This window comes from Haematobia irritans, chromosome 3 (genome assembly GCF_050003625.1).
Source record: "Haematobia irritans isolate KBUSLIRL chromosome 3, ASM5000362v1, whole genome shotgun sequence".
In the NCBI taxonomy this organism is placed as follows: domain Eukaryota; kingdom Metazoa; phylum Arthropoda; class Insecta; order Diptera; family Muscidae; genus Haematobia; species Haematobia irritans.
In genome coordinates, this window is record NC_134399.1 from 88,640,763 (window position 1) to 88,659,875 (window position 19,113).

Below are 19,113 nucleotides of genomic sequence, written 5' to 3' on the forward strand. Positions count from 1 at the left end.
CTTCTCTAGGAGACTTCGCAAGCCAAATTTGGGGATCGGTTTATATGGGGGCTATATATAATTATGAACCGATGTGGCCCAATTTTTGCATGGTTGTTAGATACCATATACCAACATCATGTACCGAATTTCAGCCGGATCGGATGAAATTTGCTTCTCTTAGAGGGTCCACAAGCCAAATTTGGGGATCGGTTTATATGGGGGCTATATATAATTATAGACCGATGTGGACCAATTTTCGCATGGTTGTTAGAGACCATATACCAACATCATGTACCGAATTTCAGCCGGATCGGATGAAATTTGCTTCTCTTAGAGGGTCCACAAGCCAAATCTGGGGATCGGTTTATATGGGGGCTATATATAATTATAGACCGATGTGGACCAATTTTTGCACGGTTGTTAGAGACCATATACCAACATCATGTACCGAATTTCACCCGGATCGGATGAAATTTGCTTCTCTTAGAGGCTCCACAAGCCAAATCTGGGGATCGGTTTATATGGGGGCCATTAGCGTAGCTAGACAATTTTCCTAGCGGGGGGGGGGGGGTGGGGGGGGGGCTATAGCCCCCTAGAAAAAAATTAATAGACTGAACTTCACTTCGATTCATGTTTTATTTTATAAAAATTAATGAAAAATCAGACTTCAATATAACTCGACAATTAATTTATAAAAAAGTAACTAAAAGTAGTTCCACAATTTTTCCCAGCAAAAAAAAATTTGTGTTGTGTTTCTGAAGGCACAACTGTAAAAGCACTTCCAAAAATGTCTTCACAAAGAAGTTATTTTAAATACGCAGGAAGTTGTTTTGATTAAATTTTTTATAACTCATTTTTTCTTTAATGGGTATTTTTTTTTTGTTTTTAATGGGTTGTTGTTGTTGTAACAGTTTATTGTGATTTCATCCATTTTTATGTTATACGCTTTGGTATTCAGCTTATGGCCAGATCGAGGAACTCTGCGACGTGTTGTGTTTTTAATGGGTAATTTTTTTTTGTAATGGATTAAAAAAGAGTAAAAGTTTATAAAATGGTACAAATTTTTCACATTTTGTCTCAAAAATGCTAATCCATTCTAGAAGATTGTAATATTTTAATAATTTTTAAAAATATTCGACAAACAAGCTTTATACACTGGTAGAAAAAGTTTCGTTATATTAATGAAATGTGTCATTAAAATTGAGCCAATGAAACAAATTCATTGATATAATGAAATTTTTCGTTATTGTAACGAATTTTCTGTTAGTCAACGAAATGTTTCGTACTATTAACGAATATTTTCATTGTCTTAATGAAAATGTTTCGTTGTATCAATGAAAAATTTTCGTTGGCCCAATTTTAATGAAATTTTCTTTGTGTGTAATACATTAAAAATCATAAAAACTTTTATTCGGGAAAATATCACAAAATTCACCTTATAGTAAAGAAACCAACTTACAATTTAGAAGACAATGTTAAGAAATAAAATCGGCAACTGCTACCACAATGCAAAGTCGTAAATTGGTTTTCAAATTCTGGGGGTGGCTAACATTTTTCTGGGGGGGTCTAAGCCCCCTCCCCAGAGGCCTTCCTACGCTTATGATGGGGGCTATATATAATTAAGGACCGATATGGACCAATTTTTGCATGATTGTTAGAGACCATATACCAACATCATGTACCAAATTTCAGCCGGATCGGATGAAATTTGCTTCTCTTTTAGGCTCCGCAAGGCAAATCTGGGGATCGGTTTATATGGGGGCTATATATAATTATGGACCGATGTGGACCAATTTTTGCAGGGTTGTTAGACACCAAATACCAACACCATGTACCAAATTTCAGCCGGATCGGATGAAATATGCTTCTGTTAGAGGCTCCACAAGCCAAATCTGAGGGTCCCTTTATATGGGGGCTATACGTAAAAGTGGACCGATATGACCCATTTTCAATACCATCCGACCTACATCGATAACAACTACTTGTGCCAAGATTCAAGTCGATAGCTTGTTTCGTTCGGAAGTTAGCTTGATTTCAACAGACGGACGGACATGCTTAGATCGACTCAGAATTTCACCACGACCCAGAATATATATACATTATGGGGTCTTAGAGCAATATTTCGATGTGTTACAAACGGAATGACAAAGTTAATATACCCCCATCCTATGATGGAGGATATAAAAATTGTGTGTAGTTTTGATTACAAAATTATACCCTGAGCACTATGTGGTTTAGGATATAAAAATGTTCACAGACAGACAATCATACTACTGAGTAGTACATAAAATAAATCATATTTTATTAAAAAAACTGATTGAAATATTTTACAGATAAAACATTAGACAACTTCTTTGCGAATCCATCCAATTTTAATGGTGGTCTTTTTTACAACCCCTGTTGGATATTCATTCCCCGCTACTGCTTAATCATGGGACAAATGATAATGTCAGCCAATGATAGAATGCTTCATCCATTCTTTAGACTCATTAGCGTCTAGGAAAAAATTTGATTTTGTAAATAAAATTTGAAGTTGTAATTATGTCATCGATTCTGTAATACACAATCCAAACCAATAATTTGTTTTATTGTTTGTTTCTTTGCGTTAAATGGTCTAAATATATTTGTGTTTAAACGACACTTAAACGATATGTTTGCGTTTTATTAAAATATCAAATCCCAAATATTTATTTAACGATAGGTAATTCCATAAAACTTCAGTTGATTAAATAGAGTTTATTTCATGGATATAAAAAGTTGTTATATAAACCTGAAATGAACTTATCTCAATATTTTTGTGACTTCTTATTATCTGCAAATAAATGGATAAACTAAAGGTTTTTACATGCAAACATTTATGACAAATTTGTATTCTTCTGGATATTTTACCTGATGTATATCGTACTTTATATGAACTTTATAGCATTGTCACTATGTTATTACGGGGATTGTTTTTTATATTTCGGGATTGGAGAACAAAAACAAATATTAATCATTAGGATTTATTCACTTTTGCATGCGTTTGAACTAATTTACGAAGCACTTTTGCACCCTGATTGAGATATCTCCAAAATATGCATTGTAGACGCATCAAACGCTTCTTCAGAGAATGCAAAACGTTGATCTCTTATTTTATTATTAACGAAATTTTTTAAAAAGAAGTCATTCAGGTCGAAGTCAGGACTATACGGCAGATGAAAGCAGCAATGTTTTAAGTGCACAAAAATGCAGTTGTTTGAGTCGATGCGCAAAAGTTCGCATTGTCGTGAAGAGTGATCCGTTTTCGGCGGTTGGTACTCCTGATTTCTTGGAATAAAACTGCCACACATATGGTTGTATACAGCTAGGAATTGTCCAGTTTTTCAAAAAAAAAAAAAAAAACAAACAAACAGATGATCATTTGCTTGGAAGTGCTTCGTGCGCGAGCAACTTTTGTTGAATTTGGCTCGTCTTGAAACGCCCATACAGCCGACTGCTGTTTACTTTACAGCATGTACCAAATTTCTACCGGATCGGATGACATGTTCTCTTTCCAGAAAATCCGGAAGTCAAATCTGTGGATCATTTTATATGGAGGCTATATCTAAAAGTGGTCTGATATGGCCCATTTGCATTTGTCTACATTAATAACAACTACTTGTACAAAGTTTCAACTCCATAGATCTATTCTTTCGGAAGTTAGTGTGATTTCAACAGACAGACGGACGGATATTCAGAATGTCACCACGACCAAGAATATATACGTTATGGATTCCGAGACCAATTTTTCGATGTGTTACAAACGGAATGACAAATTTAGTATACCCCCATCCTATGATGGAAGGTATACATATTTTCACCGATAATTGAGAGGATAGAAAATATACGGAGCACCCAAAACTCCTTCTGGACTGAGATACGATCCCTGTTTTGTTAATTGGTAAGGGCTTCAAAATTGTCGCGTCATGTTTCTCTTATAAATAAATCGAGCCTGTACAGTTTCATAATCTAATAACCATTTAGAATACCACACAATAAATGTAAGTTCTAAACAATTAATTTAATTAAATATATGCCAATTGCAATATGGGCTCTATCATGGATGTTTTTAATTCGTTATTTCCGTTGTAGATATCAACATTCTTTTAATGACTTCAAACTGAACAAATGAGCTGAACAAATTCAAATTGAATTATACTTCTATATATGGATAAAAAGTTTATTATTTATAACCATAATCTTTTAACGGCCGCTTGTATTCCTAACAAAAGAATTGTTCGTGTATGTTAAACATTTTACTAAATGTAATCGTACATATCCAGCATACTTTTAGGAGCTAAAATAAATTCAAGCTTTTAATGCTCTAAAGCAGAGAGTGGTGAGTTTATTATAACATTGATCTGACTGAGTGAAAATGTATGTACTGGAAATATTGTTTACAGATGCTCTTCCCAGCAAAACAAGCCTCGCCAAAAAAGTAGTGCAAATGTTCTTTTTGGATCCGGAAGTTGTGCCAAATTGACGCAGAAGTGATGAATTTAACATGGGCTTGTCATAGGACGGATGTCCACCATTTCAACAGCCGCTGCACTGAATTTGCATCACTTTTTAAGGTGTGAATTAAAAATATGAAATAAGCGAGTTAAAAAAAGAACTGACACAAATGAACTTCCTGTGCAGTTAAAATAAAGAACATCTTTGGGAGGGCATTTTTGGAAGTTCTTTTAAAGTTGTGCCTTGAGAAGAACTTCCAAATTTTTTTGCTGGGTTGGAAAGTGAAGTGAAAACCATCATGACATTGGCTTACGCATATTCACGAAGAAATATTTTTATTCACGCGCGACATGTTGGTAGGAATTCACACACACGCACATTTACGTTCGCACAACGTCCCAGCAAAAAAAGCGTCGCCAAAAAAGTAATGAAAATCTTCTTTTTGGATCCGGAAGTGGTGCAAAATTGACGCAGAAGCGATGAATTTAACATGGGCTTGTCATAGGACGGAAGTCCTCCATTTCAACAGCCGTTGCACTGAATTTGCATCACTTCTTTAGGTGTGATCCGAATTCAATGTTTTGGATGTAAATTAAGAAATTCTGTAATATTTTGTCAAATAAATAATTTTTATAATTTTTTATAATTTTTAATGGATTCTAACACTTGTCGGAAACGTTTGACCTCAAATATTTTCAAAGATTCACAATTTTTCAGATTGGATTTAGCATTTATTTCGACAAAATTTAAATGATTTGTACCATTTTATAAATTCCTACTCTTTTTTTAACCTATTTGAAACAAAAAAAGTTAAAATTACCCATTAAAAGTATGAAAAAAAAACAAGTTATAAAAAATTGAATTCAAAGAACTTCCTGAGTAGTTAAAATAAAGAACATCATTAGGAGTGCATCTTCTGGAAGTGCTTTTAAAGTTGTGCCTTTGGAAGAACTTCCAAATTTTTTTGCTGGGGTTTTATGCCTCACGCTCATGCACGATCTCTTCACCCTCAAAAAATCGCTTCTGTAACATATACTCCCAAACATATTCTGCTTCAAGCATATATATTTTCAGAATTGGTCCAAGGTTAGGTTAGGTTTGGTTAAAGTGGTAGCCATATTAAGTTTCAGGCTCACTCAGACTATTAGTCCATTGAGATACCACATTCAACTAAAAGTACCTATTACATCCCAGCAAAAAAATTTTGGAAGTTCTTCCAAAGGCACAACTTTAAAAGCACTTCCGGCAGCGACCCGTTATAACAGATATCAGTAGTGATATCTGACGTCTTGAGAACACTAGCATATCTAGTGTGCGGTTCAAGTTTAAATGGGGCCATATTTGCTTGGTGTCGTTACAACCATTGCAATTCTCCCATCGAACATTTGCCATCATAACAGCCTTCTCACGCAGCATGAGCTTGCAGGTAGCTAGGGGCATACCAACAAATTCTAGTTCCCCTGGAATATGTAAGGTAGTTCCTAGCCACTCTAACTCATCTGCTTCGCAGTTCCCCGGTATGTTCCTATGACCAGACGCCCATATTAGGTGAATATTGTACTGCTCAGCCATCTCGTTGAGAGATTTGCGGCAATTTTGACAAATTTGTATTCTTCTTGATATTTTACCTGATGTATTTACATTATATGAACTTTAGTCTTGCTAACATAGAATCCCAGCAAAAAAAAGCGTCGCCAAAAAAGTAATAAAAATGCTCTTTTTGGATCCGGAAGTGGTGCAAAATTGACGCAGAAGCGATGAATTTAACATGGGCTTGCCATAGGAAAGAAGTCCTCCATTTCAACAGCCGTTGCACTGAATTTGCATCACTTCTTTAGGTGTGATCCGAATTCAATGTTTTGGATGTAAATTAAAAAATTCTGTGATATTTTGTCAAATAAATAATTTTTATAATTTGCTATAAAATTTAATGGATTCTAACGTTTGTCGGAAACGTTTGACCTCAAATATTTTTAAAAATTCACAATTTTTTAAGATTATATTTAGCATTTTTTTCCACAAAATTTAAATGATTTGTGCCATTTTATGAATTCATACTCTGTTTTTAACCTATTTGAAACAAAAAAAGTTAAAATTACCCACTAAAAGTATGAAAAAAAACAAGTTACACAAAATTGAATTAAAAGAACTTCCTGGGTAGTTAAACTAAAGAACATCATTGGGAGTGCATCTTCAGGAAGTGCTTTTCAAGTTGTGCCTTTGGAATAACTTCCAGATTTTTTTGCTGGGCAAATCTACACAACAAAAACTAGCCAAATCGATGAAATTGGATAAAAATGCAATGAATAGTTATAGCAACTTATACCATATATATCTTTCATATGGATAGAAAACATGGAAAGTGAAAATTATTAATTTAGTCTTACTAACATAGAATATTACTCTTTTGAATTACTAACTAACAACAAAGAACTGCATCCAACGTACGAATAAAAATATTTCCTGCCTTCATAAGCCATAGTTTTGTTTAATATAATAATAATTTTTTGAAATAAAGTACTGGTGGTTATAGAAATTTTACTTGTATTGTACGAAAAATTTCTTATTTCCATACAGGCTTGTTGTGCCTTTGATTCCTCAATTTCTCTACTTTTTTTGAAAATTATACCGTAAAAGAGTTAACTTCAAACCAATTTCTTAATATAGGTTTCCCAAAAACTTGTTCATAGCAGGTATATTTTGAATGAGTATAAGTACATTATTTCCACAGCGTAGTATTAATGAACTAAAATACGATGCAATACATGAACTAATTTATAAGAAAATCATGAACTTATCTAAATGAAAAAAATCTTTGGCGCCAAATCATGGTTATTCTTACTATGGGTTAGTTCATTTTTCATAAACAATAGTAAACTTTTTTTTCGGTGTATGAAAAAAATCCATACTTTCCATTTTTAATTATTTAAATTAAATATTACCTGGAAATGACCGTAAGTTCAGTCAGGCGGAATTTTATGTGCCCTTCACCATGGATTGCGTAGAAAGTTAGATATACTACACACTGTCATCTATAATCGATGACTTGTTGTAATAACACTACACAGAAAAAAATTTCCATAGTTAAACTAAAGCTAAGTTTAACTTATTTTTATTGCAAACAAACATATTTGATTGTAGTTAAATTTTATTATTTTTTGCGAAATTTTCCACAGCCCAATGAAATTTTCGTTTTCGTAAGTATATCTCAAACATTTAATGAACTAACCGTGAGTATAAAGTTCAATGACCGTAAACATAAGATCAATATGAACTAAAGCAAAATAAGATTTTCGTACAATTGCCAAAAATAGTAGGAATGAACTACTGTATGGCTAAAAAGGTCATGATTTAGCGCCAATGATCTTCTTCTTTAGTTTTACTTTATTTCTTCTTCTATGTGAGGGTGTAATTTCGTGAACTGCAGTTAAAAAGTCCAACATGGCATTAAATTTTCCTGGTTTTGACAACGCTTTGTGGAAATCTCAAAGTGTGGAGTAAAATTTAGTTCATTTCGTACCAGTTAGTTTATTCTTCCTGTAAAACAGTTTACTTTTTTTTCGGTGTAGTCTTAGTATGGAGCCAGATTAAATACATATCTAAGCCAATTGACTTTTTGATCGGTTTATGTAGAGTAGTCGGTATTATTTAAAGGCTACTCTATATAAACATATATGAACTAATTTTCACACAGTACTTAGATGCCCAAATTTCAACTGGATCGGATGTAATTTGAATCTGCAGAAGCGAAAAAATTAAATCTGCAGATCGGTTTATGTGGGGGTCATATATAATTATGGACGGATATTGCATGGTGGTTAGATGCCACACATTGACATCACGTACGAATTTTCAATCAGATCGAATGAGATTTTCACATTCAGGAAGCTCTGGAAATCAAATCTTGTGATCGGTTTATATGGGAGCTATATATAATTATGGACCGATATGGACCAATTTTTGCAAGGTATTTAGAGGCCATGTGCTAACACCACTTACCAAATTTCGATCAGATCTGATAAAATTTACTCCACCAAGAGGCTCCGCAAACTGGTTTATATGGGGGCTATACCTAAAACTGATCCGATATGGCCTATTTGCAGTACTGTCCGACCTACATCTACAGCAACCACTTGTGCCAAGTTCTAAGTCGATTTCTTGTTTCGTTCGGACGGACATCACTAGATCGACTCAGAATTTCACGACGACCCAGAATACACATATATTCTTTATGGGGTCTGAGACCAAGAGGATATCGGTAGAATGCTATTACGGACACCAAGATATGATTTATTTCGTAGTCTGCTATTTGTAACCGATATTTATTGTGAGTAGTATCGTAGTATTTTAAATACTTTGGTAATGCTAAGAGTAGTACGATTTAGAGTACTGGTATAGCTTATCATTTTATATCCCTTGACTGATGCAAGTAGTAAGATTATGATTACCGGTAGTGCCTCAGCAATCACTAAGTGGCTACCTAGATTTTGCTGGGAAGTGTGATTTTTTTCTGAAAACGTCTACACAGTTGTAACCTTGCGTTTGGTTTGAATATTATAAATCGGTGAATTTTTTAAAATTGGCTCATTGGCGTAACAATTGTCTTATTTTCAGTTTGTTTTATTTCACTTCATGAAAGAAAAATTAATGATTTGCCACAATATCCAATAGCAATGTTAATTTAAGCATCTAATGAGTTGTCACTTTTAGTGACGAAAATAGCAGGAGTGTCCAATAGAAACAAGATAGCTGTGTCATTATTGAAATTTTTAAATTCATAACATCGCGAACCATGTACACCCAACAACGACATAAACAGAAGCAATTAATTTAAATATCGTTGACCTGTTTTACGCTTTATTATGGATCAAACCATCTAGCTCTACTAGTGTTGGACACCACAGACTATTTGCATTTATATTTAGACAATGATTGTTTTCATTTTATCGCTTTCGTTGATTGCTGAAGCAAATTTTGTGACGCTGTGTGTTCATTAAAGCAAGTGTATACAGCAGTAAGTTTGGCCGAGTAGAATCTTAAATACCCACCACCATGAATCAACCCAATAAACACACGCATTGGAAAAATGCTTATATTCAATACGCTTTCAAACATTTTTTTCAAAGAATTAGATTAGAATTCAATTTGAGAAATTGTTGAGAAAATCGCGTTCTCAACAAAAAACCGACATTACCCTCAACAGTAGAATACAACACGTTAGCAACAATTTCTCAACATATTAGCAACAACTTTTCAAACTAAATTTCATTTTAATGCTTCAAACCTATTGGAAAATTTGTTGAAAGCAAGCAATTTGCAAGGTCTTTTGAATTAATGTTGAAGATGGGATTCGCTATCAAATTGATATGGCGTTACCTACGAAAAAGGCTCATCCTTGTATTTGCTTTGCGATAGCTTCATTATTGAAGACTGTAGCGTGATTACAACAGACAGACAGCCAGACACACGGACATGGCTATATCGTCTTAGAATTTCTCCCTGATCAAGAATATATATACTTTATATAGTCGGAAGCCGATATTTCGATGTGTTACAAACGGAATGACAAACTTATTATACCCTCGTCACCAGTCTATCTGTATAGTATAAATCAAATAAATAACTAAATAATAATTTTTTTATAAATAATTAGAAAATAAATTATAAATACTATTAAACAAAAAACCATTCACGACATTTTGGAAATTTTAACTACCACATTTTAACTACGAAAATTGAACTAAATTGTACTCCACATTTTGAGATTTCCACAAAGCGTTAACAAACTGCAATTCACGAAGTCACACCCTCTCATATAAGAAAAATTAAGCTAAAAGTAAAGAAGAAAATCTATAGTTCAACGAACCCTATATTTAACATATAGTAACAGCCAAATGAAATTTTCTTCTTTTTAAGTATGTCTCATACATTTTATGAATTAAACATGGGTATAAAGTTCAATGACCATACACGTCAATATGTGTACAGTTCCATTTCATAGTATTTTTATGCCATTTTGTTTGTATTGCACACACAGTCTAATTTTTGGAATAATAGCATCATAGCATCACTGCACTTATCATTCGAGAAAAAAAGACGGAAACATTTTTAATCGTATTTTAGTTACATTTCGCTGTTTATATCGTAAACACTCCCGTGGACGAAAAAAAAAATAAATTTCTGGAGGTGGTATTGGCTCAAAATTGTAATGCTATTAAAACTGCAAATAGTAGTTGCGATACTTCTAATTGCTTGTGGATATTATGGAATTAATGGACGTTTTGTTGCTAGTAGTGATCATGTCTTAGAAGAATTGAAAAGTTTGGCCAGTGGTGTTGGAAGGTCATTGAAGTCGCGTATTCCCAGCCCACGGGAATTGCTACATTCATCGAAGCAAGTGTTAATTGGTTTGCCTGAACGTGCTGTATTTGGAGCATTTCATAAAATATGTGAGTATTTGTAGTTGTTCAAGTTCGGTCGCACCGAATTTTCAATATTCTCTAACTCGGAAATGATGTGCTGCTTAAATAGAAATATTTGTGGAATAACTTCCAATATTTTTTGACAAGAAATTGGTGGCCGGTATAGCGTGAAATAAGTTAGAACTTTAATTGTATACAAAATCGACAGGGTGGTTGATACATATTTTATCTTATTGTTAAAACATGCGGAAAATAACATCAAAGTTTAGAATCTGTTTAGATTTGTTTGAATTGGTACGAATATGGCCTTCAAACGGCCGACAAAGCCATTAAACGCTGCACAAATGTTCTAGAATATCTAAAACTGACACCGATTAATTAGTCAGATTACGTTACCAAACCGAAACCAGATTGTAAAAAGATTTGGATTTTCGGTAAAAGGTGGGAGCCACCGTGGTGCAATGGTTAGCATGCCCGCCTTGCATACACAAGGTCGTGGGTTCGATTCCTGCTTCGACCGAACACCAAAAGTTTTTCAGCGGTGGATTATCCCACATCAGTAATGCTGGTGACATTTCTGAGGGTATCAAAGCTTCTCTAAGTGGTTTCACTGCAATGTGGAACGCCGTTCGGACTCGGCTATAAAAAGGAGGTCCCTTGTCATTGAGCTTAACATGGAATCGGGCAGCACTCAGTGATAAGAGAGAAGTTCACCAATGTGGTATCACAATGGACTGAATAATCTAAGTGAGCCTGATACATCGGGCTGCCACCTAACCTAACCTAACGTAACCATCGGTAAAAGGTGGGTACTATGTTCGGGTTTCGAGTTGCAAAACCATTAAAATTATACATGAAAACAGACTACAAATCAACAAAGTCTTTAAGGGATGATTTGTACTTGAAACATAGCATAATTTCTACGGGTCTGAATTTTGAAATTTAAGTTGTTTTTAACACACTTTCAACAGACTTTGATTACTAGAATCAAATATGCAAAACTCAAACCTAAATGTATCCTCAACCCGAAAACGGCCATCGACTGCCGCAAATCTCTCAATGAGATGGCTGAGCAGCACAATATTCACCTAATATGGGTGCCGGGCCATAGGTACATACCAGGGAACTGCGAAGCAGATGAGCTAGCAAGGCTAGGAACTACCTTACATATTCCAGGGGAACTAGAATCTGTTGGTATGCCTCTGGCTACCTGCAAGCTCTTACTGCGTGAGAAGGCTGTCATGATGGCAAATGTTCGATGGGAGAATTGCAAGGGTTGTAACGACACCAAGCAAATATGGCTCCATTTAAACTTAAACCGCACACTAGATATGCTAGTGTTCTCGAGACAACAGATATCACTTCTGATATCTGCTATAACGGGTCGCTGCCTGATAGACGATTTTGCAAAAACTATTGGCGCGAAGTATAATGACTATTGTATGAGCTGTCATAATGCGGAGGAAAAGGAATCAATAAAACACCTATTGTGTGAGTGTCCTGCATTTTGTGTAAGGCGTAAGTAAATTTTAGGGGCATATAGCTTCAGATTACTGGCGGAACTGGAAAACGTTAACTTAAGCAGTCTGTTAATGTTTTTAAAACAATCTGGTTCAGTGGTTAAAACTAGAAGTGCCCACACTGAAAAAAAGCATGCCCGGTTCCAAAGATTTTGTCTTTATTTTAAAAATTTTGGCATTGATTCCGAGCCAAAGAAGCGGAGAAGACAAGTAAGGATACTTTTAAGACACAATTCTCTTTTAAATTTAGGTTTTGTGTACTTGCTTCTAGGAAGCAAATTTTAATTTCTCGCTTTATCAGTTTTTTTCTTCATATGCTATCAAAGTCCTTTAAAAACGAGTTAACGACAACTTTATTTACCAAATTCAGACTCGACTTCCAGTAGAAATTTTGCTATATTTCAAGTAAAAAACGTCTTCAAAATATTTGAACGATTTTTTGCTTTGTATTCAAGATGAAAAAAGACAGCAGATTTAAAGACAATTTCATTAAATTTAAAGAATTTTTCTGAATTATTAAAGTCAAGTTGACTTTAGCACAAACATTTTTTCTTTCATGTTATGATACCCACTTCTAAGCGAAACCACTTAATTATAAGGACAATACGACTTCATTAAAAAGTTTATTGACTTTTGGACAAGGAAAAAAACTTTATATTAGAGAAATGCGTCTTCTATGCTAAGCAAGATTTGCATTCGTATTTTAAAGAATTGAAATCATTGACCTCACGACGATAATTTTTTTCAGTGCATATGTAATAGGCACTTTTAGTTAAAAGTGGTATCATAATGGACTGAATAGTCTAAGTGAATCTTAATCGGGTTGCCACTTTAACCTAACCTAACCTAAATGTATCCTTACTTCAATTCTCCAAAGTGCGCTCGGAATCAATACCAAAACCATTAGAGTAAAGACAAAATCTTTGGAACCCGCCATGCTATTTGTTCAGTATAGTTACTTACCGATATATACCAAATGTGACATATCGTCTTATGGAACTAAAATATCTCTAGATTTCTATGCACTCCATATTAGGAACGTCTATTTGTGGACATAAAACACTTATAGATTTACTATATTAGGCAAATCGGATAAAAATTGCGGTGTGTAGAAGCTCAAGAATTCAAATCGAAAAATCCTCCCAAATTTGGCTTGCGGGGACTCTAAGAGAAGCAAATTTCATTCAATCCGGCTGAAATTTGGTACGTGGTTAGTATATGGTCACTAACAACCATGCAAAAATTGGTCTACATCGGTCAATAAATATATATAGCCCCCATATAAACCGATCACCAGATTTGGCTTGCGGAGCCTCAAAGAGAATCAAATTTCATCCGATCTTGCTGAAATTTGGTACATGGTGTTGGTATACGGTCTCTAACAACTATGCAAAAATTGGTCCACATCGGTCCAAAATTATATATAGCCCCCATATAAGCCGATCCCCAGATTTGACATCCGGAGCCTCGCGGAAGAGCAAAATTCATCCGATTCGGTTAAAATTTGGTACGTGGTGTTAGTATATGATCTCTAACAACCATGCAGGAATTGGTCCATAAGCCCCCATATAAACCGATCCTCAGATTTGACCTCCGGAGCCCATTGGAAGAGCAAAATTCATCCGATTCGGTTGAAATTTGGTACGTGATGTTAGTATATGGTCTCTAACAACCATGCAGGAAGTTGGCCATATCGGCCCATAATTATATATAGCCCTCATATAAACCGATCTCCAGTTTTGACCTCCGGTGCCTTTTGGAGAAGCAAAATTCATCCGATCTGATTGAAATTTAATACGTGGTGTTAGTATATGGTATCTAACAACCATGCAGGAATTGGTCCATATCAGTCCATAATTATATATAGCCCTCATATAAACCGATCTCCAGTTTTGACCTCCGGTGCCTTTTGGAGAAGCAAAATTCATCCGATCTGGTTGAAATTTTGTACGTGGTGTTAGTGTATGATATTTAACAACCATGCGAAAAGTGGTCCATATCGGTCCATAAACATATAAACCGATCCCGAGATTTTGTTTTGGAGCCTCTTGGAGGAGCGAATTTCATCGGAGTCAGTTGAAATTTAGTACAATGCCTAACTAGGCCCATATCGGTCTATTGTTATATATATAGCTCTCGGATAAATCGATCCCCAAAGACACATAAATTGGTCCATATCAAGTTCATAATTGTATATATCCCCCATATAAACGACCCCCGTGTTTCAATTCTGGCTCTCTAAGTACCGTGCAAAAGTCCATATCGATTCGTAATTATTTGTAGACTTATCTATATATACCTTTTTTCTAATATATACCACGACTAACTTACAATTTAGAAGACGATGTTAAGAAGTTTTAAGATACCTTACCGTCGGTAAGTATTACCACAACCAAGTAATTCGATTGTGGATGACAGTCTTTCGTAGAAGTTTCTACGCAATCCATGGTGGAGGGTACATAAGATTCGGCCTGGCCGAACTTACGGCCTTATATACTTGTTTCTTCTAAGAGAGGATGTAATTTCGTGAACTGGACAGTTAAAAAGTACAACAGTGCATTTATTTTCCTGGTTTTAACAATGCTTTGTGGAAATGTCAAAATTTGGAGTACAATTATTTAAATTTTCGCTCGGGGTAGTTTAATATATATATACTTTATATGGTCGGAAATCGATATTTCGATGTAGTACAAACGGAATGACGAACTTAGTATACAGCCCATCATCATTTATGGTGATGGGTATAATTAGGGCAAAGTTAAAAAAATTTATAAAAAACTCAACTTAAATATTCGATATCATGAATACTTCCGGAATACCATCGGTAGATAAAATATTGACGTTTAGAGAATAAAAATCTGTATTTTATTAAGGAAATTTCTATCTTTCTTTGTGTCACGTGGAAAGCACAGGATGAATTACTTCTTATATTAAACTAAAATTTTGATTTTATTACAAGAAAAAACCGAAACCCGGTTTCTAAAAACACTTTTTTCGGATTAAACAAAACCTTTTTTTTTCTATTTACAAACGCAATTTTAATATATGTGTTCATTCATGTTATACAAAAATTTTTATTTTAGGTTCGATCTATTTGGAATCAGACAAAATAAATCCTCGGATAAGTCCCAATATAAGCGACATGTGGTTTCAACTTCGAACACCATGCCACAACGTAAGTTTCAATGTGCAAGAGGCTGAGAAGATTTTAGAGAGCCCTCACTTTGACTTGAATAAAAAAGTGGTTGTTTTTGTAAGTGGTTGGACAACGACCTTGAATTCAAGTTCCGTGGCCCATTTGGCAAAAGCATATAATTGCAGAGGTGATTACAATTTTATAGTAAGTGTTCAATATGACTAATAAAAATTTTAATTTAATTAGTTTCCCCTCTTTCCCTTCTCTATAGGCTGTAAATGCTTCGGATTATATTGACACCATCTACACATGGTCTGCTTTCAATACCGACGAAATGGGACGTATTGTTGCTATAGGTCTAGAAAAACTGACCACTAAAATCCCCATGGAAAATATTCACCTGGTTGGCTTTAGTCTTGGAGCTCATATAGTGGATTCAGCCGGACGTTATTTCTATAAATCTACTGGCAAACGCTTTACTCGCATTACCGGCTTAGATCCAGCAAATCCTTGTTTCAATGAGGGAGAATATCTTTCGGGCCTTCAACGTGGCGATGCCGAGTTTGTTGATGTGATCCATACCAATCCAGGAGGATTAGGCAAGCGTAGTAACTTGGGTGATGTTGATTTTTATGCTGGTGGCTATTCTAATGTTAAGCCAGGTTGTAATCTCTTTAGTTGCTCCCATCAACGTGCCTGGCGTTATTATGGTGAATCTGTATATCCTGGTCATGAAATGGATTTTATGGCTACTCGTTGTAAATCCTTGAGGAAAGTGGATAATGGAAAATGTTCCACAGAGGCGATACCAATGGGTTTTGAGGTTATGACAGATGTGAAAGGTGTCTATGTAGTGGGCGTTAATGCAAAATCACCATTTGGACGAAATGCAAATCCGGATGATGACATTATACAAAGTAATTGTGGATTATGTGATAGTGAATAATAGTGACCAAAAAAAATTTATAATGTGTGTAGATAAACGAAAATAAAAACTAGTATTTACGGCCGAAAGTTTGGCCAAGTCGAATCATATGTACCTTCCACCATGGATTGCGCATAAAGACTGAAATTCTGGTTACATTTGTCGATGGCAAGGTAGAGATTTATTTCGTAACATTGTCCTCTAAATTGTAAGTTAGTCCATATAGAGCCTATGTTAGATAAAACAAGTAAGGAAAATCTAAAGTCGGGCGGAGCCGACTATATTATACCCTGCACCACTTAGTAGATCTAAATTTTCGATACCATATCATATTCGTCAAACGTGTTGGGGGCTATATATAAAGGTTTGTCCCAAATACATACATTTAAATATCACTCGATCTGGACAGAATTTGATAGACTTCTACAAAATCTATAGACTCAAAATTTATGTCGGCTAATACACTAGGGTGAAACACAATGTTAGTAAAAAATATGGGAAACATTTAAATCTGAAGCAATTTTTAGGAAACTTCGCAAAAGTTTATTTATGATTTATCGCTCGATATATATGTATTAGAAGTTTAGGAAAATTAGAGTAATTTTTACAACTATTATTTCAACCAGATTTGGCACGCATAGTAACAATGCTAATTCTACTCCCTGTGCAAAATTTCAACTAAATCGGAGCAAAACATTGGCCTCTGTGGTCATATGAGTGTAAATCGGGCGAAAGCTATATATGGGAGCTATATCTAAATCTGAACCGATTTGGCTGATATTTTGCAGGTTTTTCGAGACTCATAAAATATTCGGATGTACGGAATTTGGGGAAGATCGGTTGATATACACGCCAATTATGACCAGATCGGTGAAAAATATATATGGCAGCTATATCTAAATCTGAACCGATTTTTTCCAAAATCAATAGGGATCGTCTTTGAGCCGAAACAGGACCCTATACCAAATTTTAGGACAATCGGACTAAAACTGCGAGCTGTACTTTGCACACAAAAATACATCAACAGACAGACAGACGGACAGACAGACAGACGGACATCGCTAAATCGACTCAGAATTTAATTCTAAGCCGATCCGTATACTAAAAGGTTGGTCTATGATTACTCCTTCTTGACGTTACATACAAATGCACAAACTTATTATACCCTGTACCACAGTAGTAATGAAGGGTATAAATATGGGAAACATTTAAATCTGAAGCAATTTTAAGGAAACTTCGCAAAAGTTTATTTATGATTTATCGCTCATATATATGTATTAGAAGTTTAGGAAAATTAGAGTCATTTTTACAACTTTTCGACTAAGCAGTGGCGATTTTACAAGGAAAATGTTGGTATTTTGACCATTTTTGTCGAAATCAGAAAAAACATATATATGGGAGCTATATCTAAATCTGAACCGATGTCAACCAAATTTGGCACGCATATGTGCAATGCTAATTCTACTCCCTGTGCAAAATTTCAACTAAATCGGAGTTAAAAATTGGCCTCTGTGGTCTTATGAGTGTAAATCGGGCGAAAGCTATATATATGGGAGATATATGCAATACTGAACCGATTTCAACCAGATTTGGCACGCATAGTAACAATGCTAATTCTACTCCCTGTGCAAAATTTCAACTAAATCGGAGCAAAAAATTGGCCTCTGTGGTCATATGAGTGTAAATCGGGCGAAAGCTATATATGGGAGCTATATCTAAATCTGAACCGATTTGGCTGATATTTTGCAAGTTTTTCGAGACTCATAAAATATTCGGATGTACGGAATTTGAGGAAGATCGGTTGATATACACGCCAATTATGACCAGATCGGTGAAAAATATATATGGCAGCTATATCTAAATCTGAACCAAAATCAATAGGGATCGTCTTTGAGCCGAAACAGGACCCTATACCAAATTTTAGGACAATCGGACTAAAACTGCGAGCTGTACTTTGCACACAAAAATACATCAACAGACAGACAGACGGACAGACAGACAGACGGACATCGCTAAATCGACTCAGAATTTAATTCTAAGCCGATCCGTATACTAAAAGGTTGGTCTATGATTACTCCTTCTTGGCGTTACATACAAATGCACAAACTTATTATACCCTGTACCACAGTAGTAATGAAGGGTATAAATATGGGAAACATTTAAATCTGAAGCAATTTTAAGGAAACTTCGCAAAAGTTTATTTATGATTTATCGCTCATATATATGTATTAGAAGTTTAGGAAAATTAGAGTCATTTTTACAACTTTTCGACTAAGCAGTGGCGATTTAACAAGGAAAATGTTGGTATTTTGACCTTTTTTGTCGAAATTAGAAAAACATATATATGGGAGCTATATCTAAATCTGAACCGATGTCAACAAAATTTAGCACGCATAGCTACAATGCCACCGTGGTGCAATGGTTAGCATACCCGCCTTGCATACACAAGGTCGTGGGTTCGATTCCTGCTACGACCGAACACCAAAAAGTTTTTCAGCGGTGGATTATCCCACCTCAGTAATGCTGGTGACATTTCTGAGGGTTTCAAAGCTTCTCTAAGTGGTTTCACTGCAATGCGGAACGCCGTTCGGACTCGGCTATAAAAAGGAGGTCCCTTGTCATTGAGCTTAACATGGAATCGGGCAGCACTCAGTG

General features: G+C 35.0%; 1 protein-coding gene across 1 annotated transcript; it reads left to right on the plus strand.

Annotated features, from left to right (window-relative positions):
* Positions 1–10,572: 10,572 nt before the first annotated feature.
* Positions 10,573–16,563, plus strand: LOC142229532 (vitellogenin-1-like). Its single transcript, XM_075300095.1, has 3 exons — positions 10,573–10,904; positions 15,481–15,737; positions 15,805–16,563. Exons 1-3 carry the CDS (start codon positions 10,664–10,666, stop codon positions 16,477–16,479), a joined length of 1,173 nt encoding a protein of 390 aa, XP_075156210.1. The 5' UTR covers positions 10,573–10,663; the 3' UTR covers positions 16,480–16,563.
* Positions 16,564–19,113: the final 2,550 nt, after the last annotated feature.